Genomic DNA, 12667 nt, shown 5'->3' with positions numbered 1-12667 from the left:
TCGCCTCTTCGACCCTCAATTTCAGTTTATTACGGAATACTGAGCATATTTTCCTACGATGAACATATATGAATTCAAAAACATACATAATCACATGATTTGCATCCAAATTCACATTAAGCACATAATCACAACTATAATTAAGGATTAGCAGTATAACATAGAGTGGGGTTATCACATTTTTCCCCCTTTAAGAAGTTCGGCCCTCCAAACTTGTGTTACCTTCCATTGGAAACAAATGTGGGTAGTGCTGTTACGTCTTTTATTTTTTCTCCAACATGGGATCCCTTCCATAATGTTCTTTCCATTCCACTTTCACCATTGGAATGGATTTGTTTCTCAGTTGTTTTACTTGCCAGTCAATGATTTGTTCTGGCCATTCTTTTTACTGCATATTTTCATCAAAAGCTATCCGGTGGTAGTCTATCGCATGAAACGGATCCCAGAGGTAGCCTCTCAACATTGACATGTGCAACACGTTATGCATTTGTTCCATACCTTGCAGCAAAACAATTCTATAAGCAACTGGACCGAGCCTTTCTAGTATTTGAAACAGCTCAATGTAACGGGGTGACAACTTACCATTTTTGCCAAATCTCAACTAATCCTTCATTGGAATTACATGGATGAATACATGGTCGTCAACTTCATATTCAAGTGGCCTTCTTCTAACATTCGCATAGCTCTTTTGTTTGCTCTGTGCTATCTTAAGCCTTTGTTGAGTAACTTTGATCTTTTTGGTGGTGGCTTGCATAGTTTCAGGCCCAAGCAAGACCCTATCCCCGACTTTTGTCCAACAAACCAGTGATCTACATTTCCTGCCATATAAGGCTTCATACAGTGCCATGCCAATGCTGGAGTGGAAGCTCAAACTCTGCCAATGGTAAGTAATCTTCTCAACTCTCCTGAAAATCTAAGGCACACATTCAAAGCATATCCTCAAGAGTCTGTATGGTCTGCTTTGAATGTCTATCAGTTTTGCAGATGGAATGCAGTACTAAATCTGAGTTTTGTCCCCATTGCAGCTTAAAGGCTTTTCCAAAATCTAGATACAAATTTCGAATATCTATCCGACACAATGGATACCGGCACTCCATGTAAACGGACAATTTCATCAACATATATAGTGGTAAGTCTATAAGCATCATAAGTAGTCCTTATAAGAAGAAAATATACAGATTTAGTCAGTCTATCAACTATAACCCAAATAGAGTTCATACCTCTAAGTGTTCGAGGTAGACCAACAACAAAGTCCACAGTTATATGTTCCCACTTCCATTCCGGAATAGGGAGAGGTTGAAGTAGTCCTGTTGGCTTTTGATGTTCGGCTTTAACTTGCTAGCATTGAAGACATTTAGACACATACTCTGCAATTTCCCGTTTCATATTAGGCCACCAATAGCTTTGTTTCAAATCCCGATACATCTTGTTGCTACCTGGATGCATTGCAAACATTGACTTGTGGGCTTTATCTAGAATTCTCTTCTTTAAATCAGAGATGTTCGAAATACACAATTTGTTTTGGAATTTTTAACGTTTCATTCTCCACACTAAACCTCGATTTCGGATTCACTTCAATTTCATAAATCATCTTCTTGAGGAATTCATCCTCACTTTGCCTCAACTTAATTTCATCAATAATTGCCGGTTGGGCTGCAATGATGGCTATCAATCCATTTTGCTCATGTAACATTACTTCAATCTTGGACTTCTCAAAGTCTTACAGGATTTCCTTCTGTTTAGTAAGTAGGCAAGCCAAGTTCCCCGTTGATTTTCTGGTCAAGGCATCAGCAACTGTATTGGTTTTCCCAGAGTGATACTGAATTTGGAGGTCGTAGGCTTTTATCAGCTCAAGCCATCTTCTCTGCCGCATGTTCAACTTTTTTTGAGTAAAGAAGTACTTTAGGCTTTTGTGATCTGGGTAAACTTCACATTTTGGCCCATACAGGTAATGCCACCAGATTTTCAAAGCGAACACAACTACAGCCAATTGTAAGTCATGTGTTGGATAGTTCTTTTTATGTGGTCTCAATTGTCGGGAGGCATAAGCAATTACCTTTCCATTCTACAATAACACACAACCCAAACCCTTGTAAGATGTATCACTAAAAACACAAAATTTTATGTACCTGAAGGTAGTGTCAACACTGGTGCAGTAGTCTATTTTATTTTTAGTTCGTCGAAGGTGGATTCTCTTTCATCGCTCCATTCAAATGGTTGTCCTTTGCCTGTAAGTTAGGTAAGAGGTACATCTATTTTTGAAAAATCTTTCACAAACAGTCTGTAGTACCCAGCTAAACCTATGAAACTGTGGACTTCCATTACATTTGTCGGTGTAGGCCAGTTCACAATTGCCTTTATTTTCTATGGGTCTACTGAAATCCTATCTTTGTTGATAACATGGCCTAAAAACACAACCTTATCTAGCCAAAATTCACATGTCTTTAGTTTCACAATTAATTTCTTTTGTTTGCAAGACGGTTCTCAGATGTTGTTTATGTTCAATTCTACTCTTTGAGTATACCAGAATATCATCAATAAAGACCACAACAAACTCATCAAGGTAGGATTTAAAAATTTGGTTCATAAGATCCATAAATGTTGCAGGTGCATTAGTAACTCCAAATGGCATTACAAGAAATTCTTAGTGATCGTCCTTTGTTAGAAATGTGGTTTTCTCAATATCTTCTGCTTTCACCTTTGACTGGTGGTACCTGGATCTCAAATTGATTTTTGAAAACACTTGTGATCCCTACAACTGATCAAACAAATTGTCAATATGGGCCAAAGGGTATTTATTTTTGATTGTTACCTTGTTCAATTCCCTGTAGTCAATGCACAAACGTAAAGTCACGCCTTTCTTCTTTACAAATAAAACTAGTGCGCCCCATGGTGAAGTGCTTGGTCTAATAAAACCTTGATCAAGCAAGTCTTGTAGCTGTTCTTTTAATTTTTTTCATCTCCACAGTAGACATTCTGGAAGGGATTTTGGAGATAAGTTGGGTGCCCGATATAACATCAATAGTAAACTCTATTTCTCTGTCAGCCAACTCTCCTGCCAATTCATCAGGAAATATATCTGGAAATTCTTTAACAACAAGAATACTTTCTAATTCCACATTCACAAATTGCTCAGTCAAGATACTACACAAGTAACCCTGACACCCCTTTCTAACCAGTTTATATGTTTTTATTGCTGAAATTAGATAAGTTAAAGGCACTATACCATTACCAACAAACACAAACTCATCATGTCCTGGCAGTCTAAACAAAACCCGTTTGGTTACATAGTCAATGGTGGCACAGTATTTAGACAACCAATCCATACTCAGAATTACATCAAAGTGTCTCATGTCCAAGGGTAACAAATCTACATATAAGGTAGCACTACCAATGTGCATATCATAAATACGATACACAGATGTACATAACACAGATTCTCCAGATGGAGTAGACACACATAACATATATGGCAATGATTCCAGGGTTCTATTCAATCTAGATGCAAATGTAGTGGACACACAAGAATGTGTGGATCCGGAATCAATTAACACAAAAGTTTCTTGATTACATATAGAGATAGTACTTGAGACAACAACTTCAGTATTTTGTGTGTCACCTGGGAAGAGTGCAAAGATTTTCCCTTGTCTCATTGTGTCTCTGGTAATATCAGGCCTCGTAGTATTCCCCAGCTTTGGGATGGATCCAGTCAAACTAGCAACCAATTTTCCATTTCTTTGTTGCTTAGTTTGGCTACAATCCCTTGCCACATGTCCCATTTTAGCACATTTGAAGCAAACCCTGAAATTATGGTAACAAACCCCACGATGTTTCTTACCACACTGATTACATGTTAGTGTTGTATCTCTGGTGGAGCTCGATGTATTTGAGGATCCCGTATTCTGCTTTTTCGATGATCACTTCTTTGAGAAGAAGCCCCTTCTCTTACTTTTCCAATCAGTTGGTGGTTTACTCTGATTGGTCATATTAGTTTTGGACATTAAAGCTCGATCCACATCAACGTATGTAGGCAATTTCAATACATTCACTCTTTCCTGAATATCATTACGGAGACCGCCCTCAAATTTTCTTGTCTTTTTATAATCAGTGTTGACCATATGCGGTGCGAACCTGGCCAATTCTGTAAACGTTTCCTTGTATTCTGCCATAGTGAGATTGCCTTGTTTAAGGTCCTCAAATTCAGCCACTTTTTTATCACGGGCACATTGCGAAAAGTATTTGTCGTAGAAGATCTCCAAATATCGTGCCCAATCAATATCCTTGTTATTTTCAAGAATTAACATCCACCACCTCCTCGCTTTGTCTTCAAGTGTAAATGTTGCCAACTGTACCTTCTGGGCTTCGAGGCATAGAAATACTTCAAACAGGTTTTCTATGTCGAGAACCCAAGCCTCTGCTTTCAATGGATTCACTCCCCCGTGGAATGTCCGTGGTTCCATCTTCTTAAACTCCTTGGTAAGAGCTATTGTTCAGTCATCGTTTTGTAAATCTTGCACTGGTTGTACCAGGGGGTGGGGGTAGCGGTTGTTGCCATTGTTGTTGTTGCCTCAGTGTTTCTGCCATGTCCTGGATTAAACTTTCCATTCTATCCAGCCTAGCAGTGGAGGATTTATCTATCTCCTCGGCTCTTGTTCTCACTATTATCTGATGAGACTTGCATTATATTGCATACAAAAATCATGTACATAGCCAGAAAGAGCACGCATACACAAGTAGGCAACAATTCATATATCACGTAGTCATATAATTCAGCATACTTTATTATGCATTCAAGCATATATGTATCACTTGAATGCAACTTAAGTCTTTTCTAGACACTATATTGCTCATTTAGACAAGTGTGTGAGTTATTACTCGTGCTCTAATACCATTTTGTCATGACCCGGACATGTCCCTATAGGTTTGGATCATAACCGGCCAGTAATCATAAGACTACCTATGACCTCAGATAGAAAACTAATAATATTTACTAATAGGGAGCCAAAAACAGAAGCGAAATAATTAATTTTGTCCGATGAGCTGTACTTATATGGCATAACAAAAACATTTCCCATATATAATAGCTCACACTATAGATAAGTACATAATACATATTCCAAGATCATTCAGTCATCCCTTGTCACATAGTTCAAACTTGTAATATTACATATACGATCAAGTGACCGACAAAAAGGGGACAGAAATTCAAAAGAGTAAATTAAAAGCCTCGTGCGTGAGGCGACCCTAGTTAGCTCCACAAACTTGGTTCTCTCACAAGCTCACTGGGGCTAGGGCTGGATATCCCACTGCTCACTCACATACATATAAATACAGAGTGAGCCAACGCCTAGTGAATAATACCAGAGTAAAGAGGTTAATGAATGAGATTTGTATGCAACTAAGTCATACTTGTACTTAATACACATGGAATGCAATTCCCATTCATAACGTACTTAAAAAAATCATAACGAAACGATCTCGGGTCCAATCCATTATATGTAGTACATGTCGAAGGGATGAAACGACCTTGGGTCCAAACAATTTTCAAAACTGATCATAGCATATTTACTAAACGACCTCATGTCCAACATTTCCATATTCATATCCATGCGCATATTCAATTTCAAGATCATGTTCACATTAATGGATCCATTCACAAATGACCAATCGGTCCTTCTCATCGACATACGAAACGACCTTAGGTCCATTATTTCCAAATTCATATTCACTCGTGTGTTTATAAGCATAATCATATTCACATTAGTATTCACATTCAAAACGACCTTTGGTCCAATCAATTTCTTGTTCAAAATGACCTTTGGTCCACTTAACAATCATACAAAATGACCTTCGGTCTAATTCATATGTGAGATGAACTTAAGTAGGTCTATCTTGTCCGATATGCTAAATGGCCTTTAAGCCCATTTTGTGTCCCTATCAAATATTCCAAACGGCCTCGGGCCCATTTCATATCCTCATCAAATATACCAAACGGCCTTAGGCCCATTGTGCATTCATACAAAACGACCTTTGGTCCAATCTTATAATTTCGTGTTTATCAATCATGTTTCAAGTCTTTTACAAATCAGGCAGGTAGAATACTCATTCATATTACAAAGTCATGAGTTTAGAAAACTTACCACACAGGTAGTATTAAGAAAATAACATACATGAAAATATCTTTATTAAGATATTACTTACAGTGTTCAGATGGTTGATTCGTCCTCGCGATTGACCTTACACAATTCATAGCACATACGGAAATTGGGTCACAATACAATTCAATCTGTTCTCAAATTCGTTTATCTTTCTTAGGCTTCTTTCTAACTCTTTAGTTTATTTAGGATGCTCAATGTATGCCTAAGAATGCTAAGAAATGAAAAAGAACAGAAATCGAAATATAAAACAACTTGTCAAAGTTTCCTGAAACAGGGCACTTAGCTTGAGCGCAACATTGGTCACTCGAGCGTATCCCTTGGTCTGCAAAAGTGCTAGATGCTCTCATTTTATGATTGGGCCAACTTTTTGGTCACTCAAGCGGTTTTTTGGTCGCTTGAGCCAACCCTCCATGTTTGCAAAAGTATTGGGAGCTAGAAATGTACGCTCTTAGATTTTTCATAATTCTATTTGAGCTTCAAACACAACTCCAAGGTTCCATGCATGACTCACTCAAACATGCAAGAACACTCCCTAATACATATATTTGAAGTTAGTTTCAGCCCTTTGTTCCAAAATTCCATGAATTCATCAAAATTCAAACCCATAAACTTCATGAATTTGAAAAAATGAAACTCTCAACTTTCATGCATGTGTGAATCTAGCTTGAACTCTTGTTTTCTCATTTTCAAAACATGGAATTGAGTTTCATAACCTTATGACTCATGAATGCATGTATCAAATAACTTCCAATTCAACATGATTATCTTGGTTTATGCTCAAATATGAGAAAATATAACAAATTTATACATGCATGCACATATTGACCCTAATCTCCACATGTTCAACTCAATTCTTGCATTTATTTACGTACTTTTTTTGAATTCACATAATTATAAACTTAAACTCATGAATTAGAGTTCAATTACTTACCTAGAGCATTGATTATCACTTGTATTAGTAGATTCTTGTGCTCCTCTTCACAATCCTTAATTCCCTTGACCAAATCTTCAAAGATGATCTCCCTGTCTTTCTAGAATTGCTCACCCTCTCTAAAATAGCTCTCCTCATTTTTTTTTTCTCAAAATGAGTCTAAACACTTGAATTGACCTATATATATGCTTGACTAATCAAAATGGCTAATCAAGGTTTAGTACTAATTAATCAGGGCTCAAGTTTAACCGAATTTAATCTAATTATTTTTATCTAAATAAATTTTTAATTAAATTTCACAGTAGGCCCTAAAAATTATGCTAATTATAATGGTACAATCAGTTTCTATTTTTGTCGCCTCTACGTCCCTCAATTTCAGTTTATTACCGAATACCGAGTATATTTTCCTACGATGAACAAATATGAATTCAAAAACATACATAATCACATGATTTGCATCCAAATTCACATTAAGCACATATTCACAAGTATAATTGAGGATTAGCAGTATAACACAGAATGAGGCTATCACATATAGGTCGAGTCAGATTTCATAGTGCAAGTGTATGATGGCCAAAGAAGATCAATATGACAAAGAAATTTCAAATATAGGTCCAGTGAAATATTTCTGGTACAGGTCTAGTGAAATTTTAAAAAAATTTTACACAAATTACTTTATGAAGAAATTCAAATTAATTTTACTTAGTATAGGTCTAGAGAAATTTCAATAGGTTCTCTAAATTCTTTTGTGAAGGTCTAGAGAAATTTCAACAGGTCCTCCAAATTCTCTAGTATAGGTCCAGAGAAATTTCTGGTAAAGGTCCAGTGAAATTTCTCTGATATAAGTCCAAAGAAATTTTAGCAAGTCCTCCAATCCTCCAAATTATCTGGTATTGGTTTAGAGAAATTACTTGATATAGGTCTAGTGAAATTTTTGTGGTATATGTCCAAAGAAATTTCAGCAAGTCCTCAAAATTCCTCTAGATCCGTGAGTTTATTGTTGTCCATGATCACCTACTCCTTATTCTTCAGCAAATAGATCAAGGACCTATCCTCATGGTAGTAGACGAGGTCAACGAGACGGAAGTGGCTGCGAAGGTGACGGAAGGGAGGTTCGGAACTTGGCGTCGAAGACATAGACAAGGTCAATGTTGATGAAACGATTGTCAAAGTGGAAGGAGGAGGAGGTGGCGAAGAATGAGAAGATGGTGGATTTGAGTTTCAGGGAGGTGGTGGAGAGATCTAAATCTGTAGAGAGAGAGAAGAGAGAAGATAAATGAAAGATGATGTCGGAGTGAGAGCCGACGGTGGCGATGAAGCGGTTGTCAGAGCAGAAGGAGGTAGAGATGGCGGTGTCGGAGCGTTAGTAGATGGTGGATTTGGGTTTTAGGGTTTGGGAAGAGAGAGACCAAAGAGATAGATGAAAGAGAGAAGAGAGATCCAAATAGGTAGAGAGAGAGAGAGGAGAGAGACCCAAATATGTAGATGGAGAAAAGAAAAGAGAGAAGAGTGTGGGTAAAGTTGATATTTTTGTTTTTTTGAATAAAATAGAAGTTGTGAGGGACCTTATCTAACAAAAACAAAAACAAAAACAAAAATTTGTGAATCTCTTCTATTACCCAAAGTTACAGAGTGATCTTAGACTAATTTTTCCTTAATTAATTATTATACAAAAGACATGACTTTTAAATAACAATTATTGATTATTTTATAAAAACTTTTCTTGAGTGTTCTTACAAACTTAATAAATTAGGATTTGCTCCTGCAAATTCAGTTATCTCTCATTATCTTATTTTTCTTTGTTTTAATTTAGTTTCGATGTTTCACAGAGAAATCATACATATCCTCCAGAATTGCTATTTGTAGAATTTCAAGTTTTCTTGTATTCTGAAGACGATTTGCTGCTAATCTATTAGCAAACTTCAATTGAGTAGAAGCAAATATATCATCATAAAGAAAGTAATTTATTGCAGCTCAAAAACTTATGAATTTCAAAAAATTGCTACTATTCTGTAAATTTCCATTCTAGGTAGTCACTAGTCATCTTGCTTTGATATTTAGTAGTGTGACCCAACACTTGGAGAGACCTAATATTCATTAGTGTCGAACTTTTTAATTTGCTAAGTTTAATATGTGGCACCTTTGACAGTTAAAATAATAATCATAATAATAATTCAAAGGTTTGAGCATGATGGAGCAAGCAAAACAAGTAAAAAGTACCAAAAGGTGATGACAACTCTCTTGGAATGTAGCAATTGGCTGATATGAAACACAAACACAAATCCTCGAAAGGGAAAGACAGTGAGATATTTAATAAATAGTTTTGGGGTTTGGTTGTTCGAATGGGATTTAAATTCTCTCCATTCACAACAATCACTCTTGTGCAATTAATTGAGCTCATTTCGATATCTATTTTGATAATATAAGCGGTTCATTTTTTAGAATATATTCAGTAAAATATATTTGTAAAAAATTAAATTAATTAGACATCGAAAGCCTTTACCTCAAACTATATTTGTATCTAAAAAAATAAATGATAAGTATATTTTGAAGTATAAAATTGAAGGAGAATTTTATAATACGCATCTCTTACCATATGAACTCTTAGTTACATAATTTTCTTTTTTAGTTATGATCGATTTTTTTTATTTAGTTATGACATTATTTTGAGATGTTTGATTATGATTTTTTTTTATAGTTATAACTCAAAAAATATAAAATTATGTTTTTTTTTTTTTTTTTAAATTATAATGTGCATATGGTACATACCTTTTGAGGGGTATGTACCATAATCTTTTCCAAAATTAAATATCAAAGTTATTTGATGAAAGAGATTTCAATATCTAATTAACTTAATTTTTTATAATTATATTTTATTCTATATACTCTATAAATTAAATAATTTAAATTATCATTCACTAATCACAATAATGACTGTTTACGCATATCAGCTATCCCACAACCACAACGTGGAGATGTCCATTCCAATTAATATTTTGTTGACACCTCATCTAATTTAAAATAGGAGAAGGATTCCCCAAGTTCAGACTTTAGATTAGAGGGCACTCATTGGGTTTGTGCACTTTATTATGAGTCTCGTTTCGATAATCTGAACTGTTCATTTTGTTGGATATTTCATATATTTCATCTATACAAAAAATTAGGCTAATTTAATAATTGTAATTTTTTCAATTTTTCACTGACAAAATAGATAACAATTGTATTTTTTAAAAATAAATCATACATTTTTTTTAGTCACAAACGTAATAAATTGAACAAGTTACAGTTATCAGATCGATCAAATTTTTTTTTGTGGACAACATATACGAAGTGCCCAATATAATGAACGGTTCGGATTATTGAAATGGGATCTGTGATGGACCCTACAAGCCCAAACAGCATCCTCCAATCCAAAATCTGGACTAGAGGGGATGATCCTCCTTTAAATGAAGGGACAAGATGCAGCCACTTAACATAAATCTTTTATTCTAAACTACATAGCTTTGATAAAATTAATTAATAATATTTAACATTAATTAATTATTATTATTATTATTTTTTTTTATTTTGTCAAACTAACGGAAGTTACAAAAACACAGTAGTGGTGTATATCAAAACAAAGTGATTCACATGAAGGGGTTGAGAAACTTCATTTCCAATGACCTGAGAAAAAAAAATCTGTCATAGTTGGTGATGATTTAGGAATTATCATTTAATTAATGTTGAAGGTTGTGATGAGCTAGGAAGCACGGATACGGGATACGGATACGATACGATACGGATACGGCGATACGACAAAATTTGAAAAATTAGGATACGGGTACGGCGGGGATACGTTCGTAAAAAATATTATTTTAACAATTTTTAGTAATGCAGTATGTATAAAAATAAAACCTAAAGCAAAAGACAACTTGATAAAGAAGAAAGATTCCTATAAAATTAAGAGTCTTCAAGGTCAATAGCTTCAACTTGTTCCCCTTCATCATTGAATATCACAAGACCTTAGCTAAAGCCAAAAAACCATTCTTAAATAAAAATTTCAGCAAATATACTTTTTTAAGTCATCAATGATAGCTTAGGAAGCACGGATACAAATATAGTGATATGGGGATGTGGATATGGCGATATGTCAAAATTTGAAAAAGTACGATACGGGTACAGCGGGGATACATTCATAATTTTTTTTTTATTTTATATAATTTTAATAATGTAATATGCATGAAAATAAAACTTAAAGTAAATTAATAAATATGGAGAGGGATTCCTATTAATCTAAAAGTGCTCAAACATTCATAAAACATCCAAAACTAAAAGCAAAAGCAAATGCAAATGCAAATTAAACATCATCCTTACATGCCAACACCAAAAAAAGAATGAGAGCAGAGAGAAGAAACGTGAGAGAGTGAAAAAGCGAGAGAGAAGTGAGAGAGACAACAAGGATACATCAATTTGACAAATTCTATTACTTTAACTCTCACTATATTCCTCTTATCAAAGAACTAAACAAAATATTATAAGTAATATATAACTTCGAGTATCCGATACTTCAAAATTAAGTATCCGATACTTCAAAATTAATAAAAAATTAATTAAGAAGTATCTGATACTTTTAAGAAGTATCTGATACGTATCCGCGAGTATCCGAGGAGTATCGGTATCCGATAAGTATCCGATACGGATATGTCACCCTTTTTGAAGTATCCGTGCCTCATAGGTGATGAGCATAGGCAACTCAAGATTAAATTAGATGAAGTGCCAACACAATATTAATGAGAATGGAGATCTCCATTCTATTTCCACCTATGGAATATTAGAGAATTTAAATCTATTGGGAAATGGTAATCACAAAACCAACCAAACCATTGTATGATTTTTTTTCTTCCTTTTGGATTTTGGTTAATTGGGTTTTGAATGGAAGTTATATATATATGAGAATTGGAATTCAACTAACTATCCAAATGAAAGACTGGAAGGTGAAAGGGAAGGAATGTAGTGGGAAATCCGTTTAGGGCTCATCGAGAGCAGAAAGTCTCAAGGGATTCTCAGTACAGATGGTACTCAGCATGATTGCGCAAGGTTAGGATTTAATAATAATAAGTAGTAGTTGGCACACACAATACATGTGTAATTCAAATAAGTAAGAATAAAAATAAATAAATAATTAATTAATATCATAATCTGTATGTTGTCTAATTGGTAAAAGTGTTCTTAATGAAACACAACATTCAAACTTTGCTCACGTTTGAGTAATAATTTTTTATTTTAGATTAGATAAAACTGTCACGTGACATGACATGAAGGCTTGGACACCAAGTCCAGCTTTCACTTAATAATAGAATAGATAGATAGATAGATAAAGAAATTAATATCATAATATGTATATTACCTAATTAGTAAAAGTGTTCTTAATGAAATATAAGGTATTGTGTTCAATATTTTTTTATTTTATTTTAGGTTAGATAATAATTTTTTATTTTAAGTTAGATAAAACTGTCACATGACATGACATGGAAGCTTGGACACTAAGTCCAGTCTTTATTTAATAATAGTATAGATAGATAATAATAAATAGATAGAT

General features: G+C 34.5%; 1 protein-coding gene across 1 annotated transcript; it reads right to left on the bottom strand.

Moving 5' to 3' along the window:
* Window positions 1–3917: 3917 nt before the first annotated feature.
* On the bottom strand, window positions 3918–4460 carry LOC145797973 (uncharacterized). Its single transcript, XM_082885414.1, has one exon. The coding sequence runs from the start codon at window positions 4458–4460 to the stop codon at window positions 3918–3920; it is 543 nt and encodes a 180-aa protein (XP_082741540.1).
* Window positions 4461–12667: the final 8207 nt, after the last annotated feature.

Source organism: Camellia sinensis, chromosome 8 (genome assembly GCF_055761805.1).
Source record: "Camellia sinensis isolate YWXY chromosome 8, ASM5576180v1, whole genome shotgun sequence".
Lineage (NCBI taxonomy): Eukaryota > Viridiplantae > Streptophyta > Magnoliopsida > Ericales > Theaceae > Camellia > Camellia sinensis.
The sequence above is the reverse complement of the archived record's forward strand: the minus strand, read 5'-3'. Positions and strand labels throughout refer to the sequence as shown.

Bases quoted from the DNA above. Each gene is read 5' to 3' on its own strand.
- LOC145797973 (XM_082885414.1), bottom strand. From the start codon at position 4,460: ATGGAACCACGGACATTCCACGGGGGAGTGAATCCATTGAAAGCAGAG.